At 37.9% G+C, this 26,145-nt stretch overlaps 2 protein-coding genes across 3 annotated transcripts in view; one reads left to right on the forward strand and one right to left on the reverse strand.

The window, feature by feature from the left end:
• Positions 1 to 11,792, forward strand: part of DOK6 (docking protein 6) — a 266,798-nt gene extending 255,006 nt beyond the window's left edge. The window contains exons 8-10 of one of the 2 annotated variants that reach the window (XM_067290751.1): positions 736 to 6,423; positions 7,897 to 8,430; positions 9,166 to 11,792. In XM_067290751.1, the coding sequence (XP_067146852.1) occupies positions 736 to 875 (140 nt within the window). In that variant the 3' untranslated portion in view covers positions 876 to 6,423; positions 7,897 to 8,430; positions 9,166 to 11,792. The remainder of the gene's footprint in view (positions 1 to 735; positions 6,424 to 7,896; positions 8,431 to 9,165) is intronic. The other variant, XM_067290752.1, reaches the window with a different exon arrangement.
• Positions 11,793 to 12,541: 749 nt separating this feature from the next.
• Positions 12,542 to 26,145, reverse strand: part of CD226 (CD226 molecule) — a gene marked incomplete at its 5' end in the record, with an annotated part of 30,373 nt that continues 16,769 nt past the window's right edge. Inside the window, 4 exons of the mRNA XM_067292156.1 lie at positions 12,542 to 12,700; positions 14,300 to 14,360; positions 15,191 to 15,302; positions 24,325 to 24,657. Coding sequence (XP_067148257.1) covers positions 12,542 to 12,700; positions 14,300 to 14,360; positions 15,191 to 15,302; positions 24,325 to 24,657 — 665 coding nt within the window. The remainder of the gene's footprint in view (positions 12,701 to 14,299; positions 14,361 to 15,190; positions 15,303 to 24,324; positions 24,658 to 26,145) is intronic.

Genomic DNA, 26,145 nt, shown 5'->3' on the forward strand with positions numbered 1-26,145 from the left:
TAACATCCTATATTCCAGTGACAATAAGTATGTGAAATGACATTTGCATTACTAATTCCTCTGAAACCACATGCATTACTTCTGTGATTTAAGCAGGGCTTCAGATATATAAGATGTGCATAAGTTCTTCATCAGCTCTGTCAAATATCATTGAGATGATAGTAGATGATGAAGGTATCAAATATATAGATGTGATATTCTGAAAACTAAAAAAAAAAAAAAATTCTGACTCTAAATTATGTTTATGTTGGGTCTGGATAGTTTCTGTCTCAGCTAGGCATCTATCTTCCAGTTGTGCTTTAGGTGTGGGCACAAAGCCTCCTTTTAAGCCCCAGAAGAGCCCAGCATGGTAGGTCTGCTCTCAGTGCATGCCAGCAGCATCAGATTGAATGGGAAATACAGAAAGCTCAGTGACTTTTGTTTGCCAGACCTGCTAGGAGAGTGCAGCCCCTCCTTGCGCTGCGTCTCGGGGCAGTGCTTTGCTGTGCTGCTGCAGCTCTGTGCAGATTGGCCAGCAGAGGCTCAGGTGGCAGCCGGGCAGTGATGCTGGTACAGCAAGAGATACCTTCAGCCTTGGAGGCTGGCCCTCCCCACCGACGGGGCCACGGGCCAGAAAAGTCCAAATCAGTCAGCCAGAGCCCAGTGTTCATGACTAACAGGGCCCAAGTAAATTAAGGAAGCTGAGTTATGGTAAAATTTTATAATGCTTTCGTTACTCTTATCTCTGACCTCTAGGTCACAGTCTCGGTCCAGGGAAGGTGTCTCGGGCACAGACATTTCCCAGCTACCCCTCGGAGCAGGGCGAGGAGCACCAGCAGTCCCTGGCGCTGGCCGGCAGCTACGGATTCAGCTACAGCTCAGGCCTCATCCAATGACACCCGGAGAGCAGCCGGCCGAGAGAGACAGTCTAGCCTGGAGCCTGCCACTGGGGTCAGGAAGCAACGTGCGCCCTCCGCACCCACAATTTGCAGTGAAAACTGAGGCCGGCCAGCTCCAGCCTGGTCACAGCAAAGGTTGAACCCTGAAGAGGCAGCTTCCCTGAAGCAGAGGCTAAGCTGTTATTTATTTATTTTATCTTTCCTTTTGTTAATATGTTTAGAAAGGAGGGGAGGGAGGGGAAAGCATTTGTGTTGTAAGAAAGTGGTTGAAACAAAAGAAACTGTGTTGGTGTGAAGGTTTCTGCATGACGGGAGAAGGCCCTCTCTGGGCTCTATCATGATGACGCATTTTGACATTAGGGTCTTCCTACCCATCTCCATTGTCAGGTTAGTTCATCTGATAGTGTTTTTAGGTCCTTGTTGCAGCCCACTGATTCCAGCTGGAATTGTTGAAATGCTGCCAATTAAATAAACAGCATAGATAATGTAGATGTTACCCTTAGAATCAAGTAAAGTTGCTAATTACTCGGAGGGTCAAGTATTACTTGAATCGGACTCCAATAAGTACTGGAGTAGCAGGCGAATACTTAGTTATTTGTTGAGAATAGAATTTGGTGCATTAAGAGAAGGTTACTACCTAGTATGTGTCTAACCTTAAATTCCTAGGGCACAAATCCTGCCCTTACTAATATGCGCATAGCTCCCATGAATACCTCTAAGAGCTGTGGATGCACATATAAGCAGCAAAGTAGAGCCCTTAGAACTGCCAAGAAGTCTTCTCATTTGCAAATTATTTAAATAATCATGCCTGCAAGCATAACTTTAAACAGCAGGAAAGCTGTTCTTCAAACAAATAAATGTGGGCTGCATTCCTGACTGGCAATCTCGTATTGTATGTTGTGGGCCAGATATGGTACAGAAGCTGAGCTCTGGTCTTGTCTTTCTGGTAAGCGTTACTTTGATTTTCTCTGTTTCTTTCTCAGATTTCTGTTTTAGATGCACACTGTATATTGTATGACCATGGATCAGGTATCAGTTTACATGGAAAAGGATGATGAGTGCATCTCAATGGAAATTTTCTTTCTTCGGAAGAGGTCTTTAAAAAATGAACTGTAGAAGGTGTGTTTGTAATCAGTAAGGAGGGAATAAGTTGGAAGGCATACCTGTAGGCAGGGAACAAGTTTTATTTATCCTAAATATTTAGATTTTTGTAAGTGGCATCAAATATTTATGTACTTCTTGCAATGCCCTGGAACATTTGAAAATGTGGAGAGAAAAATCTGCTCTCTTGCTATTGTATGAGCAGCCCTTGCATTCTGTTCCCAGTACGAAAGTCTCTGCCATGATTACAAGAGGAATTCTTCTCACTAGTTGTTTCTCAGGACAGGTTGAGGAAGCGTGTCAAGGAGGAGACACATAGACTGTTTTCCAATTAAACAATCAGTTTTAGCTATTATAATTTTACTGAAAAAGTGCTGTCGGGTTGTTTTATATATACACATACATATACATATATGTATATATCATAAAAAAGTACAGAAGAAACTTCTGCTTTTGATTAAACATTTACTGATACAGTATGTCCAGCTTTTCTTCAAACACTTTACAGACTAACAGACCTTACAAACGTAAAGATTTCTACACTCAGTGAACAGCTGCTGAATAAAAAAGTTTTGTGATCCATTTGAATGAAACAGTTGCACCCCACCACAACCAGCTTTATTTTTGCTCTCCTTTCCTGTCTCATTCACTACCTCTACTCCTTCTCACACTGCTGCCACACTCAGGAGTAGAATGGCTCCCTACAGAGAAATTTTTGATGAGCTAACACAATAATGAAAAACTGTTCTCCCACGCTGTCAGGGAGCTGTACCTATGGTACAGGTCTCTGAGCTGTACCCATCAAGGAAGCTTCATTCACACTTTCATTTAAGAAAAAAATGTGGTTGACATTTTGCTTTGGGAAATTTTCCAATTTGCAAATGTTGCATGCAAAGTGTGATACAAAAGGATAGATGCTCAGCTGGTACAGTTCTGTTATTCAATGGAGCTTTGCCAAATATACGCCTTTTGAGGAACTGGCCAATTATTTGTATTTCTATGCAACTGTGATCATTTTCCTTGCCCTAAAAATACACATTTTCTTTAAAATTCCTTGGAATAAGTTTCCAGCATGTTCTGCAGGTTTCTATGCTGTATCTGTAACTATTTTTCTTAGTGACTTAAACACTGGTCATTTAATGCTTATATATTCTTCATGGCCCCAAAGTAGGAAAAAGGAAAACTGGAGAGTATCAGAACTGCTTTATAGATTCAGTGCCCATATGCTTTAAAAATCTAAATCCTAAAGCTAGTGCTTTAGCTGTGTTTTAGATAAGAACACAAGATCTATACAGAAGTGCACTCCTTCCATTTCCTGGGGAAAGGTTGCTGTCTGTCCCAGATGAGTTTGTCTTCCTATGCAGCGAATGAGTAACGTTCAGTTAATGATAATGTAGATAATGTTTCCAAAAAAGAAAAATAAAAGGGACTGGTCATCTGGAGGAATTTTACTAAATATTTTGGTTTTGCTACATTATGCAACTATGCATTTATAAAGATTTGTGAAATGCCATCTTGTAGCAACAGTTAGAAAACTGAACTGCAGGACAAAGCCGGGAAATTGAGTCAACAAAAAGCAAAATTGACTTATCAGGAACACATTTCTTTCAGAGAGTAAACACATCCACACTGAAAGTTAAGTATGCAACTTCACAGTGTCCTGTAACACAGTCAAATAAAACTGGGCCCCTGAAGCACAAAGATATTCAGTGGCAGGTGGAGTTTGCCATTTGTGCCACTCCAGAACAGCAGATGATACCACTGTAAAATTTGTGTATTTGTATTACTTCCAGAAATGTTCCTCAGAAAAGCTCCATGAGAACCAGGCAGGCACCAGGCAAATAGTTTGCCAAAAATTTCTGTTTTCATGGAATTGCTTTAATTCCTGACATATGCCTGTCAATAATACAAGTGATTCCCCACTGAGACAACTTTGTCCAGCTCCTAGTGGTTCTGCCAGAAGGAAACTCTCTTTTGGCACCCGTGGTAGAGCTGCCTGCCTAGAGACTACCAGGGGCTTTTAAAAGGCCTGGGGACCCCATGGGTCCCCCTGTTCAAGTCTCGGCTTTCTTCATGTGCAAGGCACACAGATAATATGCCCACTCCTGACCCAAGAAGAGCTCTCTGTTTTCAGCTAATGTGCTGCGAAGAGCAGGAGGGCAACCAAATGTCTTCAGTGGTAACCAGGTGCAACCAGTGAAAACAAGACTTAGCATTAGTGCATTAAAAAATGGTAAAATTAACATAAGACCATTGCCTTCACTTCAGTTCTGAGGTATAGTGTGATGAAAATACTTCTGTAACTGTGATTTTAAATTTTAAAACATGACCCTTGATAAGAGAATATTAATTCTTATAAAAAATAACAGGCAACATTACTCAATGTAGTTACTAATACCTCTTAGCTGTGAATATTATTGATTGATGCATGCTGGTGCTTTTGATTTTGAAGTCACTTGGTGCAGAAAAGGAGAAATTGAAGAAGACAGGTAATAAATCATAAATATGATGCTAAGGTCACTGAGTAGCCCCCTTCTTAAAGCAGCTACATTATATTATTAATAGTTTAAATCACCTGTGAGTATATTCCTTTGGAACAAACTTGCCTGCCTATGTTAAAGCAAAGAGAATGTCTTGTACAAAATTCTGTTCTTGATTTTTTTCCCCAAATCCAGCAAGGAAAGCATGGAATCGTATTGACAAACCAAGTAAATTTGTTAGACTAGCTGTTCTCTTTTGTTCTGGCAAAAGTCTGCAATGGCATTTGGGGAAATTTTTCATTTAACAGTATGAGGATATTCATATTGGGAAGCTACAAACATATCTAATCAAGTCTTGTTGTAAGCTGATAAGACTTTACTGAGGGAAGAGTTACAATTAAATATCTGAGGTCAAAAATCTTTTAAAATGCTCTCTATAGCAATAATTTAAATGCCTACAGGCACCATTTATTTAGGAATTGCTACATGCAGGCAGACTGTGAAGACCCTTACCCATTCATGGCAAAAATTAAAAAAGAGTATTAATCAGACCTCTGAATGGCATTTATCAGAAAGGGCATGAAATTCATGCTTGTTCAGTTCTTGCTCTCCAGTGTAAAAGATACTACCACAAAAGATAGTGATTTTTCAGATATTAGAGCACTAGGAACTGACAAAGATCATCAGCCCGTAGCATATAAACCTCTAGTCAGATTTAGCTCACCAGCCACATTTGCTAGTTTTCAGCTGGTAACCCAGAAACTACAGGGTAGTTTTCCATGTCAAAATATCAATCTCTTGTATTGCTGCCCCTTTTAACATGAAATCTAGCATCGCCTATATGCAACTGTTTCTTCCTAAAAAGAAAGGAGGAAGATGTTCCAATTAATCTCTTTTTCAGTTTTTAATATCAGTGTATTTAGCCACTTTTTTCACCTGCTGCAAAGGAATAAATATGGCTTTTATCCACACACAAAATGAAGCAGACAGTGGAGAAAGTGCAGAAAGCTACTGTTTGGTTACAGGAATCGATCCAACAACATTCAAAAGTTTCTTTTTCCATACATCATCCTAATTATTTGTGACTCTCTCCAGAATAACTTATTACACTGCAAGTATATATTAGAACCTTATATTTTTTTACCATAGACAAGTGGTGGGGTGTCTGCCAATGTTTCGTTAGTAGAAGAATGGGTGCATACCATTGTAGTAGCATAGCTTCAAAATTGAAGGGTTTAAGGTTTTATATATTAATTTTGTGGGTGCAAAGTCTGGAACTCCATATAGGGTATGCTGTATGTTCTTGATATTATGAATAAATAATCTTTGCTTTTGATTTTAGATAAAAAGGTGTGCTATGTACATGCATCTGTTGGAATGAAAGAAATGTCAAAGTATATTGAGTACCCTGTTGTAATAAGAAGTTTGTCTTTCTATGTCCAAGCCTTACAAGACAGTAAAAGGTGATATAGAAAGGTGATGTGTATTCATCAATTATTTGAATGGTATTATGCTTAGACACCAGTTCAGCTGTGGATTCTGAAGATTAGAATCCACAGATGAACTGGTTATATTCAAGAGAATGAAAGTTTCACTATACAAAGATGTTTCTTGCATCTTTGCATTCATATGCAGCATGGCAGACTTTTACGGATATGGTTAAAACAGATATGAGAATAACTAAGTTTTAAGTATGATTAATTAAAATTAAAGCATTTTAAAATGTTGATGTTACGAGGGCAAAAAGTTATAATGGAGAAAAGATTTCTTTTTTAATTGAATGTAAGCTCTGAATTTTTAAAATGAAGCAGTTAATCTTTAAAATCTCACACTGATAGTCCCAAAGAAGGATTAAGATTTCATTGTTTTGTGTTTTTTCCTTGAGTACAGAAACCCTCATGAGGTTAAACACATTTACCTCATTCTGTTCTAACAGTCCTGGGATTGAATGGACACATTTTACAGTAGGTTTTTTTTGTTTCTATTTAACAATATTTGACATGAATGAAGTTAACCCTCATTTTTAATATAGGCTACATCTTTCCACCTTTTTGTCACTGTATGATAGCAAGATTGCAATAGGCATCTAAAATAGCACAAAATTAATCAACTGTCTTGGCAATTTGATACCAATTACAAAACTAAAGGCTGCAGTTAAACATTTATTCTCATCGCTGCTCCTGCTGCTAAAACAAAATAAATGATAGAAAGTAAAGTTGCCCTTGTTGATGTTAATTGTTAATTTTCCTGATTTTCCTTAAATGACAGGCTGTGACAGGAGCTATTTATGTTCTTGAACTGCTTTTTTGAGTTGTACTGATTTAAGATGGTTGTAAGGAAAACAGGCAATATAGGAAAACAGAATTGTGACTTCTTACCAAAGTATGACATATCCTCACCTTTTATCACTGCTCTCAGTTCCATTTCACTCTTTGAAAAACACCATCATAGAAAAAGAGAGAGAAGAAGGTTTTAGAAGCATAATGAAGCAGAAAAAAAGGAAAGGGTAAGAAATCAAGAAAAATAAAACAGATTCTTTAATCTCTAAAAAGATTAGGAGAATTTAGCAGACATTATAGGCACATAGCACTGAGTCATGTTGAGTACAAAATGTCTTTCCGGAGCATTCAACTTCTTCTGGCTTTATCAGGGTCAGTATTTTGTGCTTAATTCAACTCACAGGTCCGAGCTTTTCTATAACAGTGGACGCAGTAGTGTTGGACCCCCTTTCCGTAGCATGGCTGGAAGAACCAGCAATCCAGTTAAAGTTCATTATGCAAAATAGATGCTAGAATATTACTACTTTGTACAATGCATCATTACTGCCATCACATGATTTTGTGGAATTACTTCTGCAAGATATTACTAAAATTGATTTAGAGTATTTCAGAGCTGATCAGACTCAAGGTGATAAGAACAGCATCTGCATTTATGATGATAAAAATATGTACACAGGTGCTCCAGCCTTATGCTTCTAATTATGAAATGATGTGACAGAGTTCTGTCACAAAGCTCCTTGCATATTATGATTATTGTGTAAGTTATGGAAATTTAATATAAATTCAGATGATTTTAGTTCAGAGAAAAAAATGGTGTTGACAGAGAGCACTTGGAATACCTATATGTACTCCAAACATACATTCTCTCTCTCCAACCACACACACAGACCTCAGAACAAATAGAGAAAGATACTGGGAAAAAAGGACAGATACTGCGCATTTGTATGACTCTATCTTAGTATGATAATTAACTATTGATCACTTAAATCATGTAACAAAACTTTCTGGTTAGTATTATAAATGATTTACCTTCCTGAGGCTCTCTTATTTTAAGACTCAGTTAAGGGAAGTGGTGGCAAACTTACTATGCATTTGCCCAGGTGTTATCCAGATGCTCATCCTGTCCTCATTGCTGTTTATGCATTTTACTTGATACAGTGATTAGAAAAGAACAAGACAAAGAGTTGTGGGAGAAAGCAGAAAGGAGGACATCCTTATGTGAGTGCCCTAGCCACTTGCCTACAGGGCCCTGAAGGCCTCCTCCTGGCTCTTCCTCTCAGTCCTAAAAACATTGGTTATGTCTGTACAGAAGCCCAGCTTCAGCTGGAAGGGTGGAAAGGGCATGGGACAGGGTGTGTGAGTTTGGTGCAAGCTGGGGGAAGAACTGAACCAAAGTCCTCCATGTCCTGGCCGATGTAGCCAGTAGGATACTGCATGAACAAATGAGTGGTGGCAGAAACAGCTGGACTTTCATATGCCATTGAAAAGCCTTCTCCTGCATAGCTTTTTGAAGAGCACGTTAGCCTCAGGGAAGGACCCTTTCTGCTGGACCTCATAGGGCCAGAGCAATCTGCTGGCCACCCTGACTCCACATACATCCTGACACCACATCCCAGAGAGGCACAGCAATTGGGACTCATCTCGTCCTCAGCATCTCCTGTGGTCTAGCCCAAGGCAGTTCCTCAGGAATGTGTGAGTATTTCAAAATACCTTTTGAGTTGCCTAACTTCCACTGTGCATAACAGACACTGAGAATTTGACATTTAGTTTCAACTTTTGGGGTCCAGAGCTTACTCTGGAGAGTATTCACTGAGACAGAGTTTCAGCTGATGTAAAAAACTGCCATTCATTTGAATGGAACTTCACATAGCCCAATAACATACAGGGGTTTTAAGAAACATCATGTGGATAAAATAAAAATTAAACAATCACAGCCCTAGTTTCCAGAAATCTTTACGATTATGAAAAAAACCCCACTCAGACAAACGGAAATGAACCTGACAATAGCAAGGTCAGTCCTCTGAACGCTTTTCTTCCTCCAAAGCCAGATTTCTTATTTGAATCTTTCAGGAATAAGCTAGCATCCACCTACAATCAAACTAACAAATGTTGATAGCATCTAACCTTTAAATAGTCTGCCTAGTTTGCTGCATTGATCCTCCCCTCCTCTATTCCTGGATTAAGACTTGGGTAGGAGTTAGATGATTAAACTGCTCACTGCAGGCAGTTAAAACTAGTTGTTTCTGAGTGTGCTTGAGAAACTTTTAGTGCCTATTAGAAAAGGTGCCTAAGAATTTAGGGCAGGTTGCTGGTGGTAAAGAGGGTTATGTGCTGCGCTCCCCTGCCTGAAGCAGGAGTCTGGAGGAATCCAGTTTCATGCGGTCTGCAGTGGGTCCAGCCCTAAAAGTGTGCTCTGTTTTTTGGCAGCAACACTGTTTTATGCGAAGACTCACAGCCAAAGGGGACATGAAGAAAAGCAGAATTGGCGGTATCATGAAGGTATTCTATGGTCATAGAAATTCTTTAATGTATAGGGATGCATTTAAGGAGAATAACTGGAGATGATGTAATATACTGTTCTAACTTTCACTTTCTATTGTAAACTGTGAGTTTAATATTTTTTCTGTTCATCCAAATTCTGGCGAGTGTCTCACCTACACTCAGAAGTCCCAGCAAAGACTGATTTCAAATATCCTTTGTCTCTGATTTCTTTTTTTAAAGAGATGTGACTTTAAGCTGTTTAAAGACTTGGCAATACTATAAAGCACGGAATTTTCCGTTGAACATGGGACTTAAACATCCACCTTTTTCATCTACCATATCATGGGGGAAAAAAAATCTGCTTTCCCCTTTCTTAAATCTTATAGATCCATTTTCCTGTTACAAGAAAAGTAGTTATCCAGTGATTCAAGATTCAGTTGTTTAATAAAAATGTCCTTTATTATATTCATCTCCTTTCAGCAAAGTTTCTAAGGCTTTAAAACAGCAAAAAAGACAACATTATCCTACAGTTTGGATAGCATTCTGAGTTGGTTGCTAACTATGGTTGTGTCATATTATTTGCTTGATTTTTTTTTTTCCTTTTACCTGTTTGGGAAAGTAGTGCAGAAAGAAATAACACAGTAATTGTTCAGAATGAAATTTCTAAATTACAGTTGATTAAGTTTACCCTAAAGTATCTAAAAGTATGTGAAAGAAAAAGGCAGCTCTACAGAAAATATTGAAAATAAATTTTTTTTTTTAACCATTTTACACTGGAAAGCCGATTTACATAATCCAAACCCTGGCAAAGCACATAGGCTCTTGCTGGGTCCCATCCTGCCACACTACACACTACAAACATTTAAAGTGTTTATACGTTACATTTCAAATGACCTTTCTGGAATTTTCTCTTGTGCATAATTTACTAGCTTTTAAGCTAGTGCGAATATGATAAGGTTGAGGGTTGGGTTTTTTTCCTTTTTGTTTTTATTTGTTTCAGTCTCATGTTCAGCTGCTGTTCACTTGTACGACAGTACAAAAATGAAGCTGTTGCTTTGGGTTTCTTTATTGGAAAAATAATATATTGTTCTTACTATGCTATGTGTGATGTGATAATTTTCCCTGTGAACTATCCTGGTAGAAGTACTATGTCTATGGAATTTGAATTAAAAAAGATTAAATAACTGCAAAGATGTGCACTACAGATTTTTTTTTCCTTCCTCGAATCTCAAAAATAAGCAATTATTTTAAAAAATAATAATAATGTGCAGAAAAACTACAGGAGCCAGGAGAGGCAAGAAACAAGGGCATCACCAGAAATAAGGAAACCAATATGGTCTTGCAGGCACTTAAGCTCAACCTCTTCCCTTTAGGGTTGTATTCTGTCTCTAAAAACAGTGAAACAATACCAACTTCTCAGTTAATAGATATTTCTGTATCAGGAGTTCTGACAGAGAACTTAAATGTAACCAAATTCATTACAGTATCATTTTGGCATTTTGATATTTATAAGTGAGGTCATCAAAGAAACAACCCAATGCTACAGGGTTTTACTTGTAATGCTGTGCACAATTTAGAATTATCTGCTATGACATTTGATAACTCAGGAAATAAAACAACTTATTAATAGTACAGTTCTGTGTATCCTCATCAACTTCACAAGCAAGCATTTATATTTCCAAAATCCTTCAGCAAGTAAATGAAAAAAAGATATATCCCTTGTAAAGTGTATGTGTCTTTGTTCAGGAGTACACAAAACCAAAATGAGATGTTTTCTAATGGCATTTGACATTGCAAGCAATTTACATCTTCAGTGCTAGGTTAAAAGACCTTTTGTTTAGGTTTTAAAATTTTTAGCTGGAGTGTAGGATAACTGCACAGTGCTATTATCACTCAAGTAGTTCAGAAAAGCCTTGTGTCCCCATTATTGTCAGAAGAGCCTAGACTCCTATTCTTCTGTGCCCATGAAGGCTAAGCAAAATGTGCTTTTCACTGTCAGGCTGCTGATTCTCCTTCCTAGCCAACCAAGTGGAACTGGTAACTGAGGTGTAGGCGATAATGATGCCTTCCCCCAACCACCCCTTTCTTAAAAATAAGTAAATAAATAAATAAATAAATATATATATATATTTATTTAACAACATTTTTACTAATGTTTCAAGAGAAAAGGGGAATCAAGCAGAGGTGGTCCAGGCATATACAGTTTGTGGTATGCAGACATATATGATTATTCGCCATCATGGTAACACCTTCATCTACTGGGATTCCGTCCTTGGTAATAAAGCAGATTTGTAAAAGGCCAAAAGATGTGTAGATCCTAATTCTCAGGTCTGCCTTCTAGTTCTGTTTGTTTGAGGATTTTTTTGTTTGTTTGTTCTATTTTTGTGTGGTTTCTTCTGTAGGTTTCAGCAGAATATATACACATACACATATGTATGTATGTATATTGTTTTGTAAATGTTCTCAGTCACGCTTTTTTCTGCTTTGCGCCATTTATCCATGTATCTTCCATGTTCTCATTTATTTTTTGTGCAACTAAACCTTATAATAAATTATTATTAAATATAACTTGACAGTGACAGAGTCTGAGTGCTTTGTTTTCTCCTGGGCGCTACAGAGTGTGTGTGCGTGCGTGTATGGAGCAGAGGCTAAGCTTCTCTTCCATCCCCAAATGGCAAGTGCTGAAATAAGCTGTTGAGTGTCAAGAAGCCTGTATAGCCATACAGCTGTCAGACAGCAAGCTTCTGTTCATAGTTTTAAGTCCGGGTTCAAGGATCCCTGATACCTTTGCCTTTGCCAGCTAAACGATACTGTTTGCCCAGCAGCATAATAACACCTACAGTGTGGAAAATTGTGGATGTTTGTTATTCTATAACAATTCTCAAATTCTCTGAATTCGAGATACAAAAGTGTCAGATATAGACAACACCAAGCACATTTTCTTTCTCACCCTGTCACATAGACTTCTCAGACACATAGATTTCTCAGATCAAATTAATTTAATGCAAGCATATGCAGCTCTGTTCTGCATATCAGAGCAGTTCTAAAATTATTGCTTAAAAATATACCCACTGGGTAAAAAAAATGCTTAAATTGTAACAATACAAATAGCCTTTACTTGTACATATGAATCAGAGCTGTAGGCTGCAATGTAGCAAAGACATATTTGATGTAATGTGAAACAGGTGGGTGCAGGCAGCCGCACTGCCCAGTCGTGGCAGCCCGGGCAGCGCTGGGAACAGCCGCTTTCACTCTCCACGTCAAGCCGGTGCAAACAGAATCCAGTGTAAGATGCAAATACACTGATTGCACTTTGGTTACTTCAGTCTAAGAAGGAAGTTAATAGTCTTTTCTTAGGTTTGTGTGAGACACTTCTGCAGTTGATGTAAATCTCCTCTGTCTGGCTGAGCGATGACTCTTCTCTTCTTCTTTCTGTGTTCTCTGTACCCTGAAAATTGGATCTTCCGTAACTGTTAACAGGCTAGAAGAACATTTAAAAAAAAAGGAAAGAACAAGTTAAAGGATTTCAGCAAAAAGTTACCTGAGAAAGGCAGAGTTCAGCCAAAGTTCAGCAGAAGAATTGCTTATTTCAGTCATGAACTGTACTAGGAGTGGAACTAAGGCCCAAGGATTTCAGTGGGCTGTAGGTTTCAGTTGCCCCCAGTGTAATAGCACCAGGACTGCCAGAAAGATACCCTTAAATAAGGGAAGCCTGAGGCTGAGATTTGTATGTAAATAGTACAAAACACAGATCCCTTTTGTATTACAGAAAGAAATGAAGTAGTGAAAGGGTTTGAGGTTTGAAAGAGTGGAGACAGGATGACAGCTTGCAAAAAGTTAGCATTTTTCAAACTCTGAGTTTCTCATATGGATCCAGATTTTTTGCAAAACAGCTGCAATTTTGAGCAAGGAGAAAAATGACAAATTCTCGTCATACAGTAATTTATTATTAGGAAATATACAAATATCAATCAAAATATTTTTTATCTTGGTGTATTGTGCCAACTAATTTCAGGTTCAAGTTATATGAAAAAATGTGCTTTGAATATATTTCACAGCTATCCACATCAGGGCACAGGTAAAGTAGCAGTGGCCTGCCTCCTTCCCCTGACTTCAGATATTAAAATAGTCACCTATGCTGATCTTAACACACTAATTATTCCAAAGATATTGACCACACTAAGAATTAGTAATATCATTAGGACAACTTAATGTGATGGTGACTTGGTTAACTGGCACAGGAAGATGGATGGTTTCTGCAGCAAGCAGCTAGTCCCTGGCCTGTGGTTGCCCCACAGACTGCTTCATTCTGGGCCAAACAGTGACCCAAAAGTCAGAATGAGAGAAAAGGAAAAATGCAGGAGGTCGGTGGGTTTGTAAGGACATATCTACTGTGGAGCTCCCTGCAGCATCACATAGAAATGCCAGCTGAGAGGGAACAGGTGAAAAGCCAGAGAGTCTCACATCCGCTGAGAGAATGGGGACATTTCCCTGAGCATGATACAACCTGATTCAGGTTATGAAGAGAAGAGGCAGAAGCAGCAAAGTTGACTCCTATCTTTCCACTTGTAAACTTCAGGCCTTAATAAGGATTATTACAAAAAAAAAAAAAATCACAAAGTTCCAAAAAACTGATTGTTACAGTACAGAAAGAAAGGAGAAGCACTGAAACAGCTGTCCAACAAAATATAGTGAAGATAAATAGAAGAAAAAATAAAGTCAGTGCCATCTACATCAGAGCACAAGATAAAATTTTTTGCTTCATTTTATCTGTAGCTACTTGGGCAAAATAGAAATTACCAATACACAAATATTAAAAAAGCTGGCAAGACAAAAAGAGCTATTTTGTCAATAATGTATGATGCAGTTGGGTCTCTAAATATATCTATGAAACATTAAATACCATTAACCAAAAAAATCATGAATAAGTGTTAGCCATAGTTTAAAATATTTGTTTTTTCTTGTCTGTATAGTTTAAGATTAAACAAGAAGACTCAAGGGTTATATACATCAGGCACAGAAGAAAAAGATATTAAGAAATATATAATACTGAGTACAAGTAAATGCCAGCTGATCTTACCCGAGTCTGAGTAGGGTACAAAGCTTTCGCTAAGGCCTGTGTGATCCTCTTCCTCTTCTTTCTGGGGACACACATTCAGTCAGAAACATAATAGAGAACTGCACCATGCGTGACAGCATAGTCCAAATAAGAGATAACACTGGTATAGTTTATTTTCCTACTGAAACCAATAACTACAATAAGAATCCAAGTAGCTTTTCCTCTGACTTGCAAACTGTAATATGCATGAGATTAGTACTGCTTCATCAATGCCTGGACCAGATAAAAAGACCTTCCTATTCAAACAGATCCAATAATATATTTCTAACAAGGTCCACCAGCTTTTTATCTTGTGATAAGGAGAAGAAATATTTTTCATGCTCACTATTTCTTTTCATTGGAAGTAGAGCTCATGAGTCAGTCAACTATTGCATATTTGGCAAGGAATACAGCAAACTTAGGTAATGTTTTAAATGATTAGTTCAGGTCTGTCCATGAACAAATTTGGAACATAGAATCAGAAGGACAAAAAGTGCTGGAAGATCTAGAAAAACCTCATGTCACCTATCCTTCTCTACATCCAAGATAGGCACACCTATGCCTGTGTTATTCCTGACAAATCACCCTTGGCATGAAGTCTCAGCTAATACCACTGTAAGCATTTAGCTGACTAAAGAGATTAGAGTAAGCTGATTTTTTTTTAATAAGAAAAAAGAGAAAAAAATATGAAAATGTAATTTTTTTTAATAGACTGAGAAGTTCTTTTCATGCTTAAAATTTTGGCAAGAAAATCTAAATTTTCACATCCACCTTTTTTAACTGGCTCTAAAAAGGATATTAGAGGATAAGCTGTTAATACCTTCATACTTTCATGTTTCCTCAATATACAAAGCAAATTGATTTGTTACTCACTTTTTGTGATAAGCAGTGGTGATGCAGATGATCAGTAAGAAAACTAACAGTAGAAAAGCAGCAGAAATTCCTCCCGCTATGTAGATAATAAACCACTGATGATCCAAAGTCGCTAAAATATGATTATAATAAATACTATTAGCATTCTGGAAAAACAGCATGAACTTTCTATGGTACACTAAGTCGAAAATCAACAGTTACGCAGACACATTACTGCATGACAGCTTCTGCTCAATATTCAGACCTCGCAACCATTTCCTCGTTTCTAAAATGCCTTTGTTATGCTGAACTAGCTCTTACAAGAGTTGTGACTGGGATGACCAAAGGTGAGTGAACACAGCAAAGCAGTATGAAATAAAGTAATGAGGCCTGGTATATTCCCTTCCCGTCTCCCTCCCTCCCCTGGTGAGGAAAGTAGACCAACAACATACACAGGTGACTTGATACATGGATAATAAAAGCACTCAGACTAGCTTTGTGAATGTTATTGGTATTGTAAAAGTCCTCCTGTAAGAGAAACCAAACAATCATGCAATACCTCCATAGGCAACAAGATGTTTTTCAGAGTACCAAAAAGAGCATCTCAGGCCCCAAGAGGTTTTTCCATTCAGTACTACACAGTTGTGTCAGTTTTCTACTGTTCTAATTCAAAGACAAATCTTCACTTTTTAACAAAAATATTTCCACAAAAACTTCTCCTAGTATGATGGAAAAAAAATTCTAACCCTGTATGGCACATGCTTTGATGACAGATGTCAGGAAACCCACCCTGTTTGTTCCAGTCGAAACAAAAATGCTTTCTTTGGGAATCACAACCAAGGCAGGAAAGGCTACATTTATATTAGCCTCAGCTTTGCTTAAAAAGCTTATGCTTCTTGGATACAGTGTCACATCTCCATATGAAGCTATGGGCAACATGCCCTGACTAGAGGGTAGAGATAGGCAAGACTATAACTTCAAGGCAAATGCTGTGATTTGATCACTTCTAGTATCAGCCAATATATTCTCATAGTACTCAAGATTGGGGAGTGGTTGTGTAATATTATTCTCATTTTTCAGGAGGAGAAAAACATTGAAAGAAAGAAAAGAAGTGGTGTGCCCAAAGTCACCCAGGAAGTCCACAACACAGGTCCTCAGTACAGTTATTAAGCATTTAGAACACTCATTGTGATTTTTTTTTTTTCTCTTGTCACAATTCTGAACTTCATTAGTGGCATTAAAAAGAAAATGTGTGTCAAACCACAAAACTTCAAGTCAACTTTTTGCAGCCTACCCCAGTGCCCTGCTTCCTGTTTCTCTGTTGCACCTCCATACTAGTTCTCTGTAGACTTAAGGTTGATAGCACAAAAAGCAAGCAGACTTAACACAAGTAGTATGTAATAAACATTACCTTATACAGGGCATATATGGCTAGCAATAGCAGCTACTACAGTGCACATCTTAGCTGGTTCATCTTACCAATGTCTTAATGAGGCAAACATTAGGTGTAAGTTTGTCCAATTACATGTTAAAGAAGAAATATTTCTTACATGTTCTTCAGTTTCTGAACAAGTAGGAGTAAAACAAAAACAAAAAGTACAAAGAAATGAGGGTGCTCTGGGGTGAAAGAGGAGTAAAAAAATGGTAACTTCACTATAAAGAAGTCATGGAGATGCCTCTTGTATTATTACAAGAGATGGTGGCCATATCTTATGGCCACAAAGCTGTTTCTTGTGTTATAAATAAAGACTAGCAATTTATGGGCAAAGGGGCAAAAAAAGTCTGTCTGTAGGTTAGTCCCTCTTCAGTGTTCTTGACACTGTACAGAGAAAGACAGTATCTGCAGATGAAACAGCAGTTGCCTCCAAGAGCTTGTGTTCTGCATACGCAGGGAAGTTATGTGCCCAATACATAGGGAAATTAAAATAATCAGCATCACTAATGACAGTAATCCCAGCTGGCCAGCTGCTGATCCATCAGCAGATGGCTTTTCTGTCCTGAACATCATGGCCAAGATAAGAGGGATTTGAAAGAGGATAAAACGGGTTCACAGCTTTTTACCTGGCTGTCCTGAATACCAGTTGAGACTTGCTAACTCTCACCTCTTCAGTATTAATGTGCTCATTGGAAAGGATAACAAAAATACTGATTACAGAATAGTCTTATCCTTGAATTTCAATGTTATTCTACTGGAAAGAAAAAGAAAGAAAATTCTCTCAGAAACACATGTTGCTGAAGGTATGTGACACATCAGAGATGGCTGCTTGATAACACAAGCTGATATCTTTTGAACTGTAACCACATGTAAAAGCACTCTACTTTCAGCATGGTTGCAATTGCTAGATACTTAAAATGGCAGGAGAGTGCATATATCTGTGCCCAACCTCAAGAAAAAATGATGATGACTTTTTTTCTAAGTGTTTAGCTACCCATCACTGAAAATCCTTATCTATGCCAGTGAGTAGTTACAGAGACGGGGGAAAACGTCCTGTAAGCAAGAAAGAAACTTTAAGATTTTAGCTGCTCCATTAAAAATCCTGTGTTTAATTATCATCATGAATGGGTGAATTTAGACAGTGTTCCAAATTTCAGTGGCCGTCCAGCCCTGTAGTCTGAGCACTCCAAACTTCATTTCTCTTTTCCTGAAGTTTCACTTTCAACTTTATCAGGCCAAGATAACAATCTCTGAGTGAAAAAAAAAAAAAAGAGAGAGATGGGATTATCAGCTGACAATTAAATTTGGATGAGAAAAGTCTTTAGGTTTTGTTTTAGAAGAAGTCATTGAGTTTTGTTTTAGAAGCAACAACAATTCAAAGCCCTTTTGTTTCTTTGCATTTGAGGTGAGCAAAACATTCCTGAGGCTTTTGTTTTCTTTAAATATACAATTACAGTAATTACTGTATATATACAGTATACAGATATACAGTTGTAATTACTGACACAATTTCTCTTAAGCATTAGATAACCTATTCCTCTCTCTCTTGCAGCTTTATATCTTTGGCTTTTTTTCTATAAGATAGCGAAATTTCTTAGGTGAAGGTTTTCAATCTTCAGGGCACTGGCTTTGGGTTTGTGGAGCAAGTACTGCTGGGCCAGACAGCTATTTGTTCTCACAAGAAGTTGGGCACTGTAAGGGTCTTCATACAGCTTGTCACATGCCTAGCTGGACTGGTACATATGGTATCCTAACTACACATCAGTTTCACCCACAAGTGAATGGCAGAAATCCAGCATGAATGCATTCACGCTCAGAAAAAGATGCTTTGTTGAATAAGAGACCCACAAAAAGACTGATATCTTACATTTATATGAAGGAAAAAGGAAGCTTATTTCATTCCTACTCTGATTCTCCTCATCCCCTACTGTTTTGGGAAATCTGTATCTATAAATCTATATCTATAAACTAATCTATAAATACTATCCTCCTTATTTTCTATCTATTTTCTATGGCATATAAATCTTCTCCCAGCTTAGAACTGTATGATAACCTTCAATGACAGGACATGGAGTCCCCAGCTTTACTTCTCATCTGCCACTTGTGGCCCAATGCTGGATTTGTCCTATTCTGGTCTGTTATTTTAGTGATTATCTGATTCCTGTTCTCTAAAACTGAGTAAGCAGTCTTGGAGCGAAAAGGTTCCATTATAGCTAAAAATAATATTGGAAGTAATTTAACAGTGTCCTGAGGCCTAACCAGCCCATCATCACCTGTTTTAGATGGAAGTTAACTGTTGCATGTGATTTTGATTATCTGGGAACAAAAATGACAATCTGAAAAATCTTAGGATGCCTGTGTCACTGTTCTTTAGAAATAACTGGCTCTTACAAGCAGGTATCCAGTGTCCACAAAGAGCTCAAATAAAGCTTTTGTGTTTTAAAGATGTTTTCATGCAGGACAAGTGGATCCGAAAAGATGATCAACTGTAACAATTCAAAACACATTATCCATTTAAGCCAAAGGTCCACCAGTAACTTAATAAACTAGGTATCCAAAAGAAGCATGAACTAAAAAAAAGTATAGACTAGAATCTTCTATACATCATCAATACAAGTCTCACTAGCATGCACCCAAATTCAATTCATCAGCCTCATGCATAAATTACCAGTGCTCTCCATAAAGGGGATCACGCTTAGTGCAGCCTCTCAGACTCTGCCCTACACAAACAGCACAGACATGCTGCTGATGTTGGCACTAGCAAGCCTAAGACCCTGGAGCCACCGCAGGGCTATCCGCAGCCTTTGAAAAAGTCAAAGTGGCATTTTAAAAATCCATCTATAAGACAAGATCAGAAGGGGAAAAGGGATTGTCTTAGGCTAGGATGTTTTTCTTTCTTCCCCTGTCAGTGCAAAGAGGTGTACTTGCACTGCAAGCTGCTGAGCTGTAGACGCTGAACTCACATGACAATCCTGGTTCACTGACAGCTGTCATGATTGTGAGAGCCTGTCACAGTCAGAGTGATGACTGAAGCCTCTGATTTTTTAACACTGAAGTAGCTTTGCTCACTGCTTCAGTTAAAGATGCCCGCAACCAGCTACCAAGCAATTTGCTGGGAAACTGCATTTTCACCTGGTTCTGACAAAGGGAAAATGGGGACCTGGTCTGTTTGGGACCCGCTTGCATCCTTCTGACCATGAAGCATCTGTGGACGCAGTAGCTACACATAGCTTTCACAGCTATGAAGTGTGTTTCGCTATGTTACTGTGGGACCTTCAGCATGGAATATATGAGCTGGAATCACAGAGTACTTTAGACTGCAGGACCGCTGCAGGTCATCTCATCCAACTCCTCAAAGCAGAAGAGTAGGGTGCTTAGGGCTGTGTCCAGCTGAGTTTTAAATATCTTCAAGGATGGAGACACCACAACCTCTTTGGGCAACCTGTGCCAGTATTTGACCAACCTCATGGGTTTTTTTGTTTTGTTTTGTTTTGTTACATATAGTTGGAATTTCCCATGTTGCAGCTGTGGTCATTGCCTCTTGTCATATCACTGTGCACTTCCAGAAGTAGTCTTGTCTGTAACCTCCCATGAGGTAGCTGTAAGTAGTAAGCAATAGTAAGCTGTAGTGTAAGCATGGAAGAGCACAAGGCCTCTTGGGCTTGGATTTGACCTCTGACTTGGAAGGACTGAAGCAGGCTGAGAGAACTAAATCTGCTGTAATTAATGTTCATAGTGTGTGCAGATTTTGCGCTGGCATAGACAATCCTCAAGCCTTAGTTTCCCAAGCAATGATGTGGTGTAGCCCAGAACCTAAAACTAACATTTATGTACTCTGAACAATCAGGGAACTGGGGCTGGCATAAAACAGTGTACAAAGCCTCTTAACTTTATAGGTATACCTAAGTGTGACCACAAGGCAGACAAGAGAGGGTCGGATACCGGCAGAGAGAGACAGTCAAGGTTCATATGGGATTAAACAGAATAGGTTTAATAAAGGACTTACACTACAGACTGCATGGGGAGCCCTGGGAACCGCAAGGAGGGGTTGCCGATGGGAGGCTGCTGGAGGCACAGATCAGACACACAGCTCGGACGCACAGGTGGGACTTGACTCGTTCCTAAGGGCCCCTTAAATCTGCTAGAACTATTTCCTTATCTCAGCTGTGCTAACCTTGAGAAACTACTGTCCGGGAAGCAGCTAGATGTTGCTGACAAAATGGAATATGCATGCCTGGCCCTGATGGGAATTTGGTCAGTGTGTAGTTTCACACGCTGGGGCTGCTACCACGTACTCTGCCAGTCACTGACTCCTCGCCAGGTCTTCTGCAGGTGTTGTCACTACACTAAGGTTACCACAAGCAGAAAATTTTATTTGCAGTAATATGGAAGCACCCTAGACAATACATAAAAAGAGTACCATTTAATATTTTTGTGGGAACCTTTTAAAACTGCATGCCACTGTGATCCAACTGGATACAGCTCTAATAATATTCAAAGCTTACTTTTTTATTCAGGAATCACAAAATTCACATATGCCCTTTTTCTGTTTCAAAAACATTAAAAAAGTCTATTGACAAAATCTAAAGGATTTACCTTTATATACTACTAAGAACACATAATACAGGTAGAGATTGACATTTTCAAACTTGGATGTCTAAGTCAGATAGAGGGTCAGCTGTTCAACTAGTATAAATCAGTAATGAAATTCTGACCCCTAAAACTGTGTTTAAATACAATCATTGGTCCATTTTTTCAGATCTACTGCGAACACACAGCAATGAACAACTTTTCCATTTTCCTTTGTCTGAAAGAGCTTGCTATCTCACTGTCAGCTAAAGAAAAATGAAGAAGAAACTTCACTAAACCTTTCTAAAGATGGCTAGATTTTCAGGATGGAATGAGAACTTATTATTCCATCTTTTTAATTTTTCAGTTCTTTCACATGACTTCTACCCTTCTTTCACCTATATCTACCAAAACAATGCATGGATTATTGTAAAGCCTGCTTCTTTCCTTCAAAAACATGGTAAAAAGCCTAGGTCTAATCAAAGGAAAAAGCACTGTAAGTAAATTCAGATGTGGGATCTGGTGACACAACCAACCTCCATATGAATAGAGCTTTCAAAAGCAGAAATATAGTGACAAACACATCAAAAATTAATCTGAAGTCTCCTGAATACATTATATGATTATGTAATATTCAGTCTTCTTTTTCTGAAACTTTTGTTCCACAAAAGGTACACTACCTTATGCACTCTTGTCACTTTACGCTTTCTAGGGTTTGAGGTCAAAGATGGATGTGCAAAACACCCATTTCAGCTCGGAATTTCTGTTACTGAAAAGCAAAAGTCACAATATTTAGTAGAATAGAATGGACAAGCTTAATGGCATTGAACAAGTCTCATGGTTTTGCTTTCACAAATGCTGGAAAACACTGAATATAGCTTGATGACTTTTACTGGTACAAATGCAAGAATAACAAACACTATCCAAACACTTGAATACCTATTCTCCTACATCTCCCTTCTTTGTTCATAGAAATTCCATGCTGTTTCTCCTTGCAGAAATACATTTCCCTGTAGACAAGAAACAAGCCTCTTCATTCTACTGTGATATCTCTCAGAATCAGTGCTTTTGAAACTATTATGAATTCTGCAAATAATCCCTAAATCCTATTTCCTTATTTCGACCTCCCTTCCCACAAGATTTCTCCTCTTCAAAATTTCTTGGTATCTTCTCAGCAGCAGCTTCTCCAAAAAATGTTTCCTGTCTTTTGTCTTATTCTCTCTCCACCAAAACAGAATGTCTCCCTATTGTTATTTAAACTGCAGCTATTCTCCCAACTCCTAGACTCAATATTTCAAAACATCTTTGGAACTGGGCAAGGTGAGAAGATTTGCAATATCCATGCATAATCACATCAGCATAAGAAAGACATTAGAAGAGTTTGGTAGCAAATCCAAGCTAGATTGTGGCTTCGTTATAATGCTAAGCCAGACAAAATGAAGTAACTGAACTGACAGAATGAAAAAAAAAAGACATATCAAGTTTTTGTCACCACTTGGTTCATTCAAGGCACAGATGTCAAATCAAGACAGAATAAGGCCCTCTGAGCTTGTAAGGGACTTTACTGACTGTCTCACAGAGTGCTGCACAAGCTGACACATGACCTGTCTCTCTCTTTCCCTTTAGTGTTTCTCCTTATTTCCCTAGAATTATTAGTCATGTGTTATGAAACAGTTCCAAACATTAAAGACAAATGATTGGAAATCCTTGTCAATACAAACACTTCCCTTGGAACTGCAAAAAAGTCAACATATGGCAGTGTGTCATACTGCAATGTGAGTGTTTAAGAGGGAAACAGCAGATATTTTCTGAATCACACTGTACTTCAGCTTTTTCACTGGTTTCATACCTTTTTTCTCCAATAAACAGTCATAACTGCATGCTGGCATTGTTGGAATAGCAGTGATTTATAGGATTTGCTTCAAGAGCCATAAAGCATGGAAACTCTCTTTTACAAGAAGAAACAGTTTTTGTACATAGAACAGATAATTTTTTGTTTGATTTTTTGATAAAATCATTATTTGATAGACTGATTTAGTTTTAGTATGAGAACCACTGCACTTGGAGTGAACAGAAAATATATTCATTGCTCTATAGTTCATATCTGCTGGATTATATGAATGTGGTCAAAATTTTGAAATTTGAGTGTTTAAAGTAGTCAGAGGTGAGAGAGAGGACTTCTACATCTGAAACTTCTCTGCCTTTTATGACATTCTGCTCAATTTCATGGACTTTTGTAGTTGATTATTTTCAGTAAAATAGGTCAGCCTTTTTTCCCCAGAGTATTCTCCGCTTCTCAAAAACCATATCACAGATTAAGGATATTCTGAAGTTTTATACCTCATGCCACAGCTCTTGACACTGCTAAAGGGCTGTCTGTTGAACATTCATTTATTACCAGGAACAAAGGCAATACACTTAAAGATACTAAAAAGCTTGACTGAATGCTACAGCAGGAGAAGAAGGACCGGGGTGGTACAAGAACCATATCTTCCAGATGTATTCTATAAAGAATAACCCAAAATTAGTCTTTTTTTTCAATCATAAAAGAAAATAGATATGAATGTGGGATTCAGCTCACAGTCTGTGTAATTTTAGTACATATGGATACCTAAGCTCCCATTATGATCAAACTGTGACAATGGTTAAAGCAAAAGCTAGAGAGCTATTCACCTCACCCTAAATTCCTTACATGAATAAGGTAGTGGCCATTTTACAAATTTTAACATTTTTAAATAGAAGGGTGCTCTTTGCTTTTTGTGGAACATAGGTCTCTCTCCTGTGACCTAAGTCTGCACCCTGCAGGGCATCTGTGCTAGTAGGGACTTCCTCAAGTGCCTTCTTCAGGGGAATACCAACCTCTCCCTGAAAATTTGGGCAGTCTCTCCTCTTCCAAAGTATCTCCTTCCTAACATCAAACTACTTTCTCACAAACAGTCCTGAAGTCATATAATAAGATCAGAGGAGCTTAAAACCAGTTCCTTACTATGGAAACAAACAAACAAAAAGAGTAAAGTTTGCTATCCTTTACATGCTGCAAATTTGAATGTGGTATTCATTTGTTATTTAAGTGTTACTCTCTATAGTAAAAGTGTGATACCTCAAAAGGTCCTCTTTGTGAAACCATTTATCACTTTGCTTCTTTACTTACCAGCCACTGTAAAACTCATTGCATAGGTTTTGTTTCTTCCAGTAGCTACACAGCGGTACATTGCAAAGTCAGAAGCTGTAATGTTTTGAAGGATGATCGTGGAGCTTGCCTCAGGAGTGCAGTCCACCAGTGTACGCTCTTCGAAATCTGAACCAAAGCTTTTCTCCCCTAATGTGTTACACAAGACAATGCTATCTATCCGATCTGCTTTAATCCTTTCCCACATCACTTGCTGCACTGAACCTCCAATATTATAAGGGCAAGTAAAAGTGACATTTCCTCCCGGCTCAGTAAACACAGGATTATTTTCTTTCTCCGGTCCTTCAAAAGCGTCTGTTGAAAAACACAAAAAACACCAAAAAAACTGCTTATAATTAATTCAAGTGAAGTTCAACATCAGCATTTCCTGAATGGCAAAAATTAATGAAATTGGCTTACAGCAGAAAGATATTCAATTTGAAATACTGAAAAATAGCATTTATACATATATAGACTATATTTCTATGCATATCTAGACAAAACAGTAAACTATGGAGCTATGAGCTTCTGTGACATTGCAAGAAGGATATTTTTATACATTTCAAACACATCAATGCATTATTAAAAGTTTCAGTAAATATTCAACAACAGAAATTATAGGACCATTCTAATTAAGCTTATGGTAGTCTTGTCCTTCTAAAATTCTGATTTCATGCTAATTATTAAAAAAAATAGTTTTACATGACCCTCAGGACATTCCAGCTTATGAATAACAATTGTCTCATTCACAAACCTTATCACTTAAAGATATAAAAAATTTCTTAACCACTTGCATGCTCTACTTTGGAAAATCCTTTGCAATATTCAGGCTGTGGTATGCAAGGAGATTTCCAGATAAATTCAATAGCTCATCCCCATGTAAACCATAGATATATTATTTTTTAAATCATTTTGACTGAAATTTCTCTGCTCGGAGCTATTGCTTTTAGTAATAGAATTCACTGTTTACAGATTAAGAAAATAAAAAAATTCTTCTATAGAAAACTTGTCAGTGTTTCTGATATTCAGAGCATTCAATAGCCATTTGGTTTCTAAAGGCAGCTTTGTAATGCATATATCTCCTAAGTAAGGACTAGTACTGTCAGCTTTAGTGTTGAAAGAGATTAACGTTCAAACTGCTTTGCCTGCAATGTAAAATGTCTGATCTTTCAAGCTGTTCAAGGAGTTTCTTTCTCATTAGATGCCTTTATGTCAAAAAATGTCACCAGTATATATTTCTTATATGTTTGCCTCTATATACAGTAGCAACTGGAAGCAGAGACAGAAAATTAAAATGTGCATAGGAAAAATGACAGTCATTAAATGCATCAAAATCTGTCTAGTAGGTTTTAAAATGAAGCTGTAAACAGCGATTCATGGAATGGTATGGATCCAGTAACAATCTGGTTGGAACAGATTATGCTGTAAGACTGTGTTAGGTTTAGATACTGCTTGCTATAACATTTTTATCAAAGACCTAGGGGAAATAATGCTGGTAAACTTTATTGCTTTGGATGCTGGTAGTGCCAGGGTGGCCAAAATTGTAAGTACTGGAGAAATGATTGATACAGAGTGATCTAGCCCACTTCTTAAGCTAGGTATAAACAAAGGGTAATGGAATTTCGTGTGGCCAAGTATACTACCCTAAATCTAGGAATAAGTGACTCCATTCATGTTGGACAGAAAGGCAGCTTTAGTGTGGAAGCCTGAGAATCTGAAAAAATTTGCACGCTCTCAGTGAAACAATGAAGAGCAAGAATGAAAAAGGCCAGATATAATTTTTGAATATTTTATCAATGGAAC

The sequence above is a fragment of the Apteryx mantelli genome, chromosome 2, assembly GCF_036417845.1.
Source record: "Apteryx mantelli isolate bAptMan1 chromosome 2, bAptMan1.hap1, whole genome shotgun sequence".
Classification (NCBI taxonomy): domain Eukaryota; kingdom Metazoa; phylum Chordata; class Aves; order Apterygiformes; family Apterygidae; genus Apteryx; species Apteryx mantelli.